The sequence below is a fragment of the Phyllopteryx taeniolatus genome, chromosome 5 (assembly GCF_024500385.1).
Source record: "Phyllopteryx taeniolatus isolate TA_2022b chromosome 5, UOR_Ptae_1.2, whole genome shotgun sequence".
Taxonomy (NCBI): domain Eukaryota; kingdom Metazoa; phylum Chordata; class Actinopteri; order Syngnathiformes; family Syngnathidae; genus Phyllopteryx; species Phyllopteryx taeniolatus.
The window spans coordinates 12575512-12590399 of NC_084506.1; the positions used below are offsets into that span (position 1 = coordinate 12575512).

The 14888-nt window shown below is 43.0% G+C and overlaps 1 protein-coding gene across 3 annotated transcripts in view; it reads right to left on the minus strand.

The window, feature by feature from the left end:
• Positions 1-273: 273 nt before the first annotated feature.
• Positions 274-14888, minus strand: part of LOC133477709 (ras association domain-containing protein 8) — a 28907-nt gene continuing 14292 nt past the window's right edge. For 2 of the 3 annotated variants that reach the window (XM_061772771.1, XM_061772770.1), the window contains exons 3-6: positions 9592-10385; positions 9249-9446; positions 7055-7199; positions 274-1853 (exon numbers count right to left, since the gene is read on the minus strand). In XM_061772771.1, coding sequence (XP_061628755.1) covers positions 1732-1853; positions 7055-7199; positions 9249-9446; positions 9592-10385 — 1259 coding nt within the window. In that variant the 3' untranslated portion in view covers positions 274-1731. The remainder of the gene's footprint in view (positions 1854-7054; positions 7200-9248; positions 9447-9591; positions 10386-14888) is intronic. The other variant, XM_061772772.1, reaches the window with a different exon arrangement.

The following is a 14888-nucleotide window of genomic DNA, read 5'->3' on the forward strand; positions in this document are numbered from 1 at the left end:
TGCTAAATTATTGACTTTTGGGCTTTTTAAAACGGCTGTGCACACTTAGTTAAGTTAAACTGACGTAAACTTGCTTTTTACTTTCAAATTACAGTATGGGATGAATAGCATTAGCCTACACGCATGCTGAGCTTAATTCTTGTCTAAAGATTTTCATAAATGTGGAAGGTTTCACCTCTGTGAGTAAATATCGCCATCTACGGGCCAAAGCATGAAACGCACTTGGAATGCTCAGCACACGTACTTTCAATTATTATTATTATTTGTTTTAACTTCGGTCAGACGGTTTTATTGAATCAGACCATTCTTAACACAACAGTTACAACCATATACTGTATCCGTCAAGGTGGACTAATAAAAAACAAAAATGGAGGTACAGTTGACATCTTGCAAATCTCAAGAGCATTGTAAACAGTGATCACAGCTATATCATCACACAAAATGCACACAAGTTCCGTAAAGTGGAAAGCCACCCTAATTCATAAGTTGATTCTTTCATATAAAAACAAAACAAGTCTAAGTAAAAAAAAAAAAAAAATGTCATTTGAACATTAAGGTGAGCTATACATTGGCTACGATGTCTCAATGGATTTGTACAAATTGACAGATGCGAAGTCTGCAAACAACAGAATTACCTGTCTAAATGAAGACGAAAGAATGTTTTGAATAATACTGAATATTTTACAGCAAATAAATATAAGAGGATAATACAGTAACAATGTGGGAAAAACTCTTGCAGTCACATCCATTCCTAAACATTTCCTATAAACTATTGCAAAGAACAATTTTATTCAGGTGCCATGCTATTAGTGCAGCGGTGGGGCACTACTGTATCTTTTCTATGTCCATCTTTATTCACTGCCCACTAAATACATTAAGGCACTTTGCTGTGGTTAGCAGCTGAGATACAATGTCACACTAACACACAAACTGTACATTAAAGAGCTGTAGCATGCTACAAGAGATTCACTGTACTGTTGGTGCTCTGCACATATATGGCTAAGAACATCGCAATCATGCGCTCAGAGCTGTTCCATCTTTGGCCACGAATCGGAAAACAAACAATGAAAAACAAAAAGAAGATATCGTTGCAGAGTTGAATGGACGTATTACTGCAGGAATGAGGGCACTGCATTTATGATACAGGGAATGCACCATTTGACTGGCTGAAGAAAAAAAAAAGGAAAGTATTTTAAAGGAAGACATTAATCTATAGAAAGGAACCTATTTATGCATAGTTTTAACAAGTCAGAGTTACAGTTAACTGAATTATAGTCAATAGTTTTTGTATATCCGTTATAATTTAAGTCATTCAGGCATCAGGTGGAGTAAATGTGTTCACTGATCCTAACTACTCAATGGATATAATTCATTGATTGACATTCATTCTAAAAAGGCCATTGTTCGGAATTATAGTACCAGCGAGAAAGCAGTATAAAACATTCAGAAGCTACCAGATTGATTAAAATGACATTAAAATGGTTGCGTCCATGGCAGTCTGATCCATGTTTAGAGACTACAGTTCTAAAAGCATGCCTAACACCTGACCTTCTTTGCGTGCCAACAAATTCTTCACATCAAAGTTAACCATTGTTCCTTAGCCTTATGAGACAACAGTGTATGATTTGTGTTATTGAGGTAACCTGTACAAAGGTATCCCATTCAAAAGGCTCTGAAGAGAAACAAGCCATTGTGCTATAGTCTCAGGCAGCACAGGTGTGCAGTGGCGCCTCAAACATAAATACCCTCTGGGTTCAGGCCGGAGCTGAGCGGACTTTTTAAGACCCGCAGATGACTGGACAATGGCTGCAGGGACACGGGACGCTTCAGGGAGCCGGTTAGTGGAACCAAATCTGAAAATGGAAACGTATGACATGCACACAAAATAGGGAAAATGATTTAGCACATAAGAAAGCCTCCTTAGTTTTAATCGGACTACATTTCAAATCATCCGCACATTTTCCACAGCGCTTGTCCTAATTAAGGACACGGTTGAGTTGGAGCCTATCCCAGCTGACTTTGGCTGAGGAGCGGGCTAAACCCAGGTGCTGGTCGCCAGCCAAACGCAGGGCACATATTGGCAAACACCATTCACACCCAAGGACAATTCCAAGGCTTCCAAGAACATAACACGTTTTTGGAATGTGGGAGAAAGCCAGTGTACAGGCACAGGAAGAACCACACTCCACATTCCACGCAAGGTCACCTGAGCTGAGATACGAACCCAGCACCTGCAGACTGTGAGACGGACGTACTACAGGTATTCCAATTTCCACTCTACTCCCACATTCCAAATCAAAATGTGAATAGAGTGCCCCCCCCCCCGGGAAAAAAAATAAAATAAATTGTACCACTCGGGGGCAGTGCTGAGGTGGGAAGAGGATTTTATCATCTGTTGTTGACATTTTACACACATGCAGGCATAAAAGAAAGGTCCATTTTATAATTTAAAACCATTTGTATGAGGTTAACTTAACAAAACTGCAGCAAGACAACAACTGCAAGCACCGGTCCAACTGGATCAGTGTCAAAAATGCCTGGATTCTATAAACAACGGAGAGTCTTTCAATAATAATAAGAAAAAAAGAAAGAGATGTTTGTCGCCAGTCAGTTCAACAAAGAAATATTTCACTGCCACTGTCCCAAAGCTCTACACTTGCTTTTTTGTTTTGTTCTATTTTGTTAGCCATGGTATGTTTCACTCTGGGGACCTTGACTAGAAAATGAAAGACTATATTTCTCAAACAATTCTACTACTAAAAATATTTTAGACACACACATATGTGCACCATTAACAAACAACATCATCATTCTATTATCTTTTATTATTATTATTCATAGTATTTGAAATGAGAGGGAATAATATTGCACCTCCTCTATGCTATATGTCAATGTCAAGGGAACTCTTGTTCTAAGTTATTCATAATTGTATCATTATTTCAATTATTGTCTTATGTTTTATCTACAGCGCTGTTACAGCTGTGGTTGTTGTTAAACTGCTACATAAATAAAGTTGAGTTTTAACTAAATTATTACATGACATTTGAATTATGAATGGAATTTCAATGTTTTTAATGCCACAGGTTCTACCACTTGGCCATACAGTCACGAAGGTTAACCTGTGTCCAAACACAATTCGTAAGCCAGCCGAGGTCTGCTTTCACAGCGCAGGCTACAATTTCATAAAACACGTTTATAAACTGTGCTGGCTGATCTTGAGAATGGGACCAGAAATGATGTGGGCTGACTCAGCTCTATGTATGGGTTGTGGGAACGTTTAACGGTAACTCCATTTTAAATTAATAGCCTCGGGCACTGGAATTCAACACCCTACCTCGGCAATATCTTTTATATTGTGCAGGACACGGTGGACGACTGGTTAGAGCGTCAGCCTCACAGTTCTGAGGACACGGGTTCAATCCCCGGCCCCGCCTGTGTGGAGTTTGCATGTTCTCCCCGTGCCTGCGTGGGTTTTCTCCGGGCACTGCGGTTTCCTCCCACATCCCAAAAATATGCATGAATTGGAGACTCTAAATTGCCTGTAGGTGTGAATGTGAGTGCGAATGGTTGTTTGTTTGTATGTGCCCTGCGATTGGCTGGCAACCAGTTGAGGGTGTATCCCGCCTCCTGCCCGATGACAGCTGGGATAGGCTCCAGCACGCCCGCGACCCTAGTGAGGAGAAGCGGCTCAGAAAATGGATGGATGGATGGATATTGAACTAGAGAAAATGTCAACGCGCCCTAAACCGGAACTAGTGTCATAAAATGAGACAACCTGATATAAACGAATCAATTTTACTCATCATTAACTGTATACTAGTTATCCTACTCATCTAAAAATATAATTTAAAATAATTTTATTGTAATATTTTTTATTTTTCTGCACGGTGAACGACTGGTGAGCACATCTGCCTCACAGTTCTGGGGACCGGGGTTCAAATCCCGGCCCCGCCTGTGTGGAGTTTGCCTGTTCTCCCCATGCCTGCGTGGGTTTTCTCCGGGCACTCCGGTTTCCTCCCACATCCCCAAAACATGCGTGGTAGGTTGATTGGAGATTCTAAATTGCCCGTAGGTGTGAATGTGAGTGCGAATGGTTGTTTGTTTCTATGTGCACCGTGATTGGCTGGCCTGAAGATAGCTGGGATAGGCTCCAGCAGCCCGCGACCCGAGTGAGGATAAGCGGTAAGGATAATGGATGGATGGATGGTATGGATATTTTTCATTTTTTCCACTTTTGTCCTTTTTAAGGCGACTCAGCAGTGGTGGGATGGTTCCCTAGTGCCCTCTATTGACCAGCAGCCAGTTAATATAGATATATGTGTGTACCCCGCTTTATTTGAATGGACATTTAGGTGGATGTTGTGGTGTGGAGGCTCCCACTATTTTGCTCCCTCTATTCTATAAATAGCAGGGATGTGTATTAAGCTTGATCATTCATTTGGATTCATTTGTTGTCTGTCTTACGGCACTATGGTGCTTGTGTTAAACACGTCTGCCTCATGGATGTTATGTTCACTGAAGCCTCCATATTGCATGAAGATGTAATATATCTGTTTCTCCAGCCACTTTCATTCTGCATTCCCAGTAAATTGGCACATCAGAGGCGTAACAGTAGTAGACAGGACTTGCCATTGCAAGTGTGCATTCACTCAGCAGTTCACACTCGAGTTGAGGCTGGCAACATTTGACCTCCGTTTCGTCTCTGATACCAACTGAGATGGAAAAAAAAAAAAAAAAAAAAAGGCGGAAAAAAACAGACTTCGATGGTTAGTGTGTAAAGGGCTTGTGTGTCAGCCCTGTGATTGAGTGGTGGTCAGTCCAGGGTGTGCCCATAAGTCAGCTGGGATAGACTCCAGGGTCCCTGTCACCCTGAATAGGATACGTGGTAGAAAATGGATGGATATTTTCAACGATCATTAAGCTGTCTTTCTCCAGAAAGATATTATAATGTCTTAACAAACAGCTGATTGGTGGCTAATGGAAATAAACCTTGATTTGATTGTGATTGAATCCATGTAATTTGTTTAGGGCTGCAACGAGGACTCGGGTATTTGGAGTACCTCGAATAAAATAATACTCAAGGAATTTTCTCTGCCTCGGGGAACCGTTTAATTTTATTGTGAAGCTCAAGGGACACACGGGCGTTAATTAATCTGGCACAATGCCCTTACGTCGCATACGTGCGGGAAGTAGGAGGCTTGAAGCAGAGTTATTTTGTTGACGGAGCGGGAAGATGGTGACGACGAATAGAAGAAAATGTCAAAAGTGTGAGAGCATTTCATTCTGAACAGCAAGGCGGACACCGTGTCGTGTAATCGTCGTAACACGGACTTTGCTCTCTGCCGAGGATGCCCAGTATGAAGCAGTGAAGGACCTGCGACAAGGTCAAATGAACAAAACAGTGAGATTGCTGTTAATGTACCTTACTAACATAATGTTAGCCCTGCGGAGGGATAGGTCTCTGTTAATTATGACTACTGTGAAATGTGTGGCCTGTTCATTGCAATGGTGACAACTTCACAAGTACAGTATAATACATCCATAACGTTACTTCATATAGGGTACTTGTACATTTTGCTCCGTGTAGGCACTGTGTGACATGTGGCCAGTGTACTACGATGGCATCCGATCTGGAAGTGGCTACATTGTGAGTCATGTAAGTGGAAAAAAATGCCAAAGGTGGTCAGCGAGGCCTTAAGCGTAAAATGGGTCATGTACCCAAACAGAGGAGGGTTTTGGTGAAGTCAAATGAAGGAAATATTTGTGATTCCTCTCAACGTGTCTTCATTTTAGTTTCAATACTTCCAAAACCTCTCGTTGTATAAAGAGTATTGGTCTTATTCCTATTACGCTGGTCTAAGCTCATAAACGTACTGCCTACTGTATTGTCGCATGCTAAAATGCTAGCTGTTGAAATGAAGTTGCATAAAGGCTGTTAATGCGTTTTTGTAATTAATGCCTTATGTTTTTGATACTTAGCAGAAATGCCAAGTTTAAACTGAAACGTAAGTGCGTTTCTGTTTGAAACTGCCCAACTGAAAATGTTTCTAAACAAGAAAATAGTTTGCCGACATGCACAATGTAAATTGAATAAATAAAAACTGTTATAATCAACAAAAGAAAAACAATTGATAGTTTGTTATTAAGTGAAATGTCTTATTTCCTCTTTTGTATATATCATTGCTGTTTAATCAAGCGAAAATGTAGTTTTCCCAAATACTCGATTCATTCATTCATCCATTCATTTTCCGTACCGCTTCTCCTCACGAGGGTCGCGGGCGTGCTGGAGCCTATCCCAGCTATCTTTGGGCGAGAGGTGGGCTACACCCTGAACTGGTCGCCAGCCAATCGCAGCGAATACTCGATTATTCAACAGAATTTTCAGTAGGCTACTTGAATACTAAAATATTCCATAGCAAAAGCACTAAATTCAGTTGTTTTTGTCTGTTTGTCAGCTGTTTTGAAGGATAAAAGAGCTTTGTTGCGACGAGTCTTCCCTAGAAAGTGCTGAGCGTGTGTGATAAGAGGATGTGTGTGAAGGAGGCTCACGAGGAGAACGGAGGGTGAATGAAGGACTTGAAGTCTTCCACCTGTCGGCATGGAGACTATAACTGCCAACTCCTTGTGCCGTTTGAATACCATTCATAGAGCACTATGCCTACTAAGCCACCTTGTACTCTCACATATGATTACACCATAATGCTTGTCTCAGGTATGACCCCTTCAGATGATCCCAAAAACATGCGTGGTAGGTTGATTGAAGACTCTAAATTGCCCGTAGGTGTGAATGTGAGTGCGAATGGTTTTTTGTTTCTGTGCCCTGCGATTGGCTGGCGACCAGTTCAGGGTGTACCCCGCCTCTCGCCCCGAAGATAGCTGGGATAGGCTCCAGCACGCCCGCGACTCTAGTGAGGTTAAAGCGGTAGAGAAAATGGATGGATGAAAGCTCTTATTATTCAATGCATGCACTGATAATTGTTTTTATTCTTTACAGAGCATAGATGTGTATATTACAAGTGTTTATCTACCAATTTTAATGAGAGAAGGGCATTACCTATAACATGAGTGCCGCTTGAACTTTCGTCCTCTCCAGGTTCAGCCGGCAGCACTGTGACCTTGGTGCCAGTTTGCTTGATAAACTGCTGCAAATTAACCTGCCTGAGCTCCTTGGTTAGCTGTTCCAGCTCATGCTGCATGTCCTTTAATGAAAGAATATCATGTAATACCATGAGGATACAGGATGGTAAAAAAACAAAAACAAAAAAAGAAAACGATTATCTGACTTAAAAAAAACAAAACATAAAACAGGCAAAGTCCATTTATATTTTCTGTTTAAAACATCAAGCAATTAATATCCCTATTTTCTACCATACCTTCAACATAGAATATGTTACATAAATTGTCCGCCATCTACAACAATTAGGCTTTACACGATCAGGATTTTTGGGGCCGATCACCGATCAGCAAGTTTAAAAAAAACGATAACCGATCACAAGATGGAGGAATGTGTCCATATAAATGACCTGTTCATTTACTGTATACACTTGTGTAGTTAATTGCTCAAAATGTTTTATTTACAATAAATAATGTATCTTTGTTCATCTATTTATGCCAGTGAGGCATAGTGACAGACAGAACAAATTAATGGTCTTCTATTAGATGGCAGGAAGTAAATACAGTAATTCATGTATCCACTTTTTGTGACATTTTTGTTTGTTGGAGTGCCGTGAGATTTTTCAATTGTAAAATATGTTCCTTGGCTCCATAAAGGTTGGAAATCACTGCTCTAGTTAGATCGTGTATTCTAATCAGTCAGGTCAAACCAACATTACATGACAGAAATAATGGGTGCTAACTTACTGTAATTAAATTACTTTATTTTAATTAAATGACTTCACCCACACCGAAACTTTAGAGCACGATTGAACAGAACGGCGGCATGTTTACGTCCAACTGTTCGTGATACCACTCGCTTGCTAGGCTACATAACGTTTTTGTTGCCTGCTTGCGAGCTGTATCATACTAAAAGTACGGGAACATACCTCAAGCAAGCCTTAAACGAACGTACTCTCCTGTCCTGAGCACCGGTGCCCACCAACACATATTTTTCCCCATTTTGTGTTTATAATACAGTCGGCGCGCGCCACTCTTTTCGTCGTCGCCGCAGTAACGAGTGTATCCGGTCGCATTTGAGTTGACAAGATAAAGCCCATTTATTGTAAGAAACGGGATGTGGTGGTATTGGAATACAAGATTTTATTGCAGTAGTCTGACAGTGCAATCGTGAAAGACCAAATGTGTCTTGTAGTTGGATCCAGGCATTACGTGTTGTCAGTCTCAGGCGTGTTGTCTGTCCCACACCGCCAAAATGTTTTATTTTTCATTTTATTGGCCGTAAGCTATTTCCAACACTACGTCAAAATACACGCGACAAGGCTAAAAATAAACTAGCATTTGGATTCAAATATACTGTACACGCGGCGACGCGCAGTAAATGTCTTCTGCGGAGCCGATCAATGACGTCATTGATCGGATCTGCGAATTATGATAAAGCCAATCAGCCGATCAGCATTAAATGCTAAATATCGGTCGATACCGATCAGCCCGATAAAGTCGGTGTAAAGTCTAACAACAATACAATCCCAGGAGCCGCTAGGGTAATTTTCTCAATGAATTTTCTCCATTATCATATTGATGCCTTAAGTGAACAACAGTGTTGGGTCACTTTGAGGTCATGGCTATCCCTTTTTTCACACCTAATTCTTCTGGAGCCCAGCCTTACGGTCACAAGGAGGAGCTTTGGAAGCATACAGTATAATTGTTTTAAAAGTCTGGGGACTAATAATTAAGGTGTATATCCCAAACCGTGTTTGTTTAATACAGGGCTTAATTCATAGGTGACCAAAGACTTGTCCATCCTATCAGTCCTTCAGCCTGGAGCAGTAATCTGACGTCCTCAATTTAGTTTCAATTCAACAGCGGAGCGGCAATGTGAATCACAAATTTGTGCAGTATTAAAGTCTTAATTACAGTATTATAGTATTAACAGTATTTTTTTTGCCATAAATAATCAAAAGGAAAATCAGTAAGTAAGGCGGTAAGTGAATGTGCCGCATGACAACGTAATCTTACGTCGCTGCATAAACTAGCTCATTGCACGCTGTTTATAACCTCAAAGTCGTGAACCGAGGAATAATTGACTTTGTTGGGCATACTACATTGAAATGCCTATACAGTATTTGTCTCACATGTAGCTTCTTGCTGCTTTGTCCCAGTGACCTGTCCACAGCTCTACAGCTGCTCTCCATTTGAACAGCTTGTCTCTCTTGTGCTTTCAGCTCCGCTTTGACCCGGAGCACCTGAGCCCGAGCCTCCGCTTCATTGAGCCACTCGGTCTCCTGACGCTCTCTCTGCAGCCGCATATCCTCCAGACCAGTTTCTACGCTCTGATGGGACAAGACAAGACAAATATAGTTAAGGGTAGAACAGAATACTTAAAAATAAGGACAAGTCAAAAAGTTGCTTTGTTTTCTCTTTTGGTTATTTGGGTTCCCAACTTGCTCTTCTTAGACATTGTACATCAAAACACACCTGCACCATTGCCAGTTTTTCCTCAATCTCCTTTTCGCAGCCCTGTAGACGACCACGCAGCTCCTCCAGCCTCTCCTCCAGCTGCCGCTCACTCTCCAGCTCAATCTGCAACTCAGTGGTCCAAAACTCCTCTTCCTCCATCTCCACCTCAGTCTTCCTCAGATGCTTCTCCAGTCTCAAAATCTCCTCTATCAGACCCCCAACCGAGTCCCTGCTGCAACCTGGAGCTCGTCCCACTCGCACCTCGGCCCAGGCTTTGAGCTCAGCTTCATAAACCGCCAGCTTCTTCTCCAGCACACTGAGCGTTTCCCTCTGAATGCTCACCAGTCGAACCAGGTCCTCCATGCGACAGGCCCACAAGCCATGGGAGGCACTCCCAGTGGCTCCTCCTGCATGATGGGGAGTCCCACCGTTTCCTAGATGAAGTCTCCTCTTGGCTTCAGCGTCACTTGTCCGCCCGCCGCTCAGTATCTCCCTTAGACCTCGGGGTGCACCTGTAAAGGTGAGAGACTTGCGGCGAGGTTCACGGCGACAGAGGGAGTGATCATTGGGATGGTGAAGTTTTGCAAGTGGGGGGAGGCTCTGTCTGTGAAAGCCACGTTCAGGCCCCCTCGGAGGGGGCCCTTCTGATGGGGGCCGTTCAGTGAGGGAAGGGCCTGTGCGAAGCAAAATTAGCTGTACATCACCTGCATATTGACCCCACGTATTAAGAGAGGCAACTGGGCTCTCGTGAGGGGCTAGATGACGCTCTGTGTCTCGCCATTTTTCTACCAGAGTGTATCTTCCAGTCCGACCTGTCAACAACACAATAGATAGCTGCTTTAAAGATTTGTATCCACTAGAAGGACAATAGAAAAGTGAGCTTCAAGGAGATGAGCTTTCAAATGGTTATTATCACGTGGAAAAAATATAGGATGGAAAATTAGCACTGCTCAACACCACGTCAGAAAGCATTTGTGTTAAAAGAAGAGGAAAAGGCAGAGGAGGGGGCTCTGCTTTGTCAGCTTGGCAGGGGAGAGAGGGATGAGTCATACTTTCCCTCCTCCAACCCTGTATTTGTGGGAAGTGATGTCAATGCAGTCTGCTCAAGCACTTCTATTCCTCACAGAGCCATATGGGGTTCTAACTTGAAGGTTGTAAGAAATTGCCAATAAAGCCATGATGACCCACTGAATCACAGCAGGAACATCATGCAGAGGCAGATACTGTAGACTAATGTGTTTTTTTTCTTATTAATTAAATGATAGATACATGGATTGATGAGTGTTTATGTTCTTTCAATGTACTTTTTTTCCCCCCATACTGAAGGAAAGCAGTTTATTTCCCATATTTGGTGTTGGGCAGTAAAACAATATTATAGGTCCTGTATTTTGGCTATTCAGACCTCAATAGAGTGACTCTCTAACATGGACTTAGTATGAAAGTGTCTGTTCAAAAAACACCTTGTTTTTGTCATACGAGTGTCCAGAAAAGGCCCCTCTGACAGCTATTTCTGTTCAACAGAGTTTTGTATCCGCTTTGTCCCTATTTTGCTAAGACCACCCCCAATATTCTGATTGGTTGCCTCCGTGTAGAAGACCGAACCCTCACTACCTGTGAGATACACGTGTTTGTTACGGTGACAGCACTGGCTCGGGAGCGGAAAGGGAAGGCGGAGATCTTCGCTAGTGACGTAGATAAGCTCGAGAAATTCGAATGACCTGATTTCAAGCCTCTCGGCAGAAAAAGGTCTGGGACTCAGGAATGCGTGGATGATTTTAATTCATATTTCACATGTCTAATGAGGCCCCATAGAGACAATATTACACCCCAAATACTAGAAAAAGTTGGTTTGACGAAATATGTTCCCTTTAACCACCATTCAGTGAAAAGCTATTTACTACAACTGGTGTTTCAAGCCGATAGTGCTGCTGTACATTGTGAGACATCCACCAATGATTACAAGTCTTCGTTTTTTGAAGCATGTATCCAAGGGCAGAGCGTTTCAGTTCTCGGAAAATCTGTGATATAAAAATTATTACTCATTCTGTGTTTCAGTTTTATTTTACACTAATTTTATTGTTCGTGTACACAGATGTCCCTGTATACCAACATAATCTAACTGCAATGCCTAAACTATTAATATAAGTAACGACAAAACAAACTTGCTCTGTTTTGACGGAGAGTTAAATGCCTGCTTTGGCGGGCGGATTTTGCTCCTAAAATCAGTAATACATAGATAATGAAGTCAGCTACAATGAAAAAGGATCATGATATCTCCAAATAAGTACATAGCAAAATTAGATTATTCTCTAAAGAAACTAACAATGAAGCTGGTAGGGTAATGTAAGGCAAAGCATTGTAGACACATTCCCATCAAGTTTCACTGGGAGTAGTATATGATAAGAGTGTGGATTATCAACATAGTATCGCATGCACGCAGAGCAGCTGAGACTTTGAATTACAATATGGAAGTTTACCATCAGAATCAGAATCATCTTTATTTGCCAAGTATATCATAAACACACAAGGACTTTGTCTCCGGTAGTTGGAGCCCCTCTAGTACAACAACAGATACCGCTTATCCTCACTAGTGTCGCGGGCGTGCTGGAGCCTATCCCAGCTATCTTCGGGTGAGATACACCCTGAACTGGTCACCAGCCAATCGCAGGGCATGTATAAACAAACAACCATTCGCACTCACATCCACACCTACGGGCAATTTAGAGTCTGCAAGTAACCTATCACGCATGTTTTTGGGATGTGGGAGGAAACCGGAGTGCCCGGAGAAAACCCACGCAGGCACGGGGAGAACATGCAAACTCCACACAGGCGGGGCCGGGGATTGAACCCCGGTCCTCAGAACTATGAGGCAGAAGTGCTAACCAGTCGGTTACCGTGCCGCCCACAGACAGCCATTTGACAGAAAATACTTTTGAGACATAAAAACATAAGTATGGAGAGTCACTGAGCAATGAAAGGATACTGGTAATGCAGATAAACAAACAAATGATAAATTATGCAGTGTCCTCTGGCAATTTAGAGCAGTTTGAAATTACACATAGACATTAGTCTGGTCCAGTGACCATTGTGCAAATGGCTCAGATACTTCAAGCTCGAGTGGCCAGTATTGGTCAGCAACAGATATGCAAAAGTGTTGAGTGGCGAGACTACTACAGTTAGTGCACTAATAATGTATAATAGGCCGACAGAGATGTGACAACAATCTCAAGACAAAATTGGCAGCATGTTATAATGGAATTTTAGTTAACTGTTTAAGAAGTTAATGGCAAGAGGGAAGAAACTGTTGGATGTCTGCTAGTTTTAGTTTGCATTGTTTGATAGCACCTACCTGAGAAAAGGAGCTGGAAGAGGTTTTGACCAGGATGTGGAGGGTCCAAGAGGATTTTATATGCTCTTGTTTTAGTTCTGGCAGCATGCAAGTCCTCAAGGGTGGGTAGGGGGGTACAGACAATTTTTTCAGCGGTTTTGATTGTCCGTTGCAGTCGTAGTTTGTCCTTTTTTTGTGGCAGCACCAAACCAGACTGTGATGGACGACCACAGGACTGATTCAATGACTGCTGTGTAGAACTGCCTCAACAGCTCCTGTGGCAGGCCGTGCTTCCTCAGAAGCTGCATGAAGTACATCCTCTGCTGGGCCTTTTTGAGGATGGAGTTGATGTTGGTCTCCCTCTTCAGGTCCTGAGAGACTGTAATTCCCAGGAACTTGAAGGTCTCGAAGGTTGACATGGGGCAGTTGGACAGCGTGAGGGGCAGCTGTGGTGAAGGATGTTTCCTGAAGTCCACGATCACCCCTACAGTCTTGAGCGTGTTCATCTCCAGGTTGTGTCGGCCGCACCACAGCTCCAGCCGCTCCACTTCCTGTTGATACGCAGACTCGTCACAGTCTTTGATGAGGCCGATGACTGGTGTCGTCTGCAAACTTCAGGAGTTTGACAGCTGGGTGCGTTGAGGTGCAGTCATTCATCTCTGGGGCGCCCCAGTGCTGGTGGGTGCGCATAGATGAGTTGGTGTCCCCTAGCCTAACCTGCTATGTCCTGCCCACCAGGAACCTGTAAATCCACTGGCAGATGGCAGGCAAGACGCTGAGCTGGAGAAGCTTGGAGCAGAGGAGTTCGGGGATGATGCGGTTGAATGTAGAACTGTCCATGAACAGGATCCTTGCGTAGTTCCCCGCGCCGTCGAGGTGTTCTAGGATGAAGTGCAGTCCCATGTTGATTGTGTCATCCACAGACTTGTTTGCTCGGTAGGCAAACTGCAGGGCGTCTAGTAGGGGACATGTGACGCTCTCGAGGTGGTCCAGCATGAGGCGTTCAAAGGACTTCATGACCACAGAGGTGAGGGCGACAGGCCTGTAGTTATTCAGACCCGAGATTGCAGGTTTCTTGGGGATTGGGATGATGTTGGAGCGTTTGAAACAGGATGGTATTTCACACAGTCACAGTCCAGAGAACTATTGAAGATCTGTGTGAAGACTGGAGCGAGCTGGTCCGCGCAGACTTTGAGGCAGGATGGGGACAGAAGGTCTGGGCCTGCCGCTTTGTTGATGTTTTGTTGTTTGAAGATACATCTCACATCCTGTTTGTGGATGGTCAATGCAGGAGGGGGAGTAAGAGGTGTGGTTATGGGCGGTGGTGCGCCTCGGTAGGTATGGGGTGTGAAAGTGTCCTTTTCAAATCTGCAATAGAAGGTGTTCAAGTCGTCAGCTAGTCCTCTTGTGTTCTCTACTTGGGGATGGTCGCTTGTAGCTGGTTAGCAATTGTAATCCACGCCAGACTGACTTAGTCGTTAGCAGTAAAATGTTTTTCTAGCTTTTCTGCATATTTTCTCTTTGTGATGTTAATTTCTTTAGTCAGCTGGGTTCTAATGCAATTATACAGGGCTCTATCCCCACTACAATAGGTGTCCTCTTTAGCCTGGCGAAGTTGCTTAAGTTTGGCAGTGAACCACGGCTTGCTGTTATTGAGCGTGCGAAATGCCTTTGTTGCTACACACACATCTTCATAGAAACTGATATAGGATATAACAGTGATCGTATATTCATCCAGGCTGCCAGTTGATGTTTCAAAGAGAGTCCAATCTGTGCAGTCTAAAGAGTCTTGAAGTTCCAACTTTGCTTCATAGGGCCACTTCTTCACTGTTATCACCACAGGCGTTGCACATTTAAGTTTTTGCCTGTATGTTGGTATGAAGTGAATTAAGCAGTGATCAGACGAGCCCAGAGCTGCACGGGGATAGCACGATATGTGTCATTTAGCGTGGTGTAGCAGTGGTCTAGAATGTTGTTTTCCCTGGTC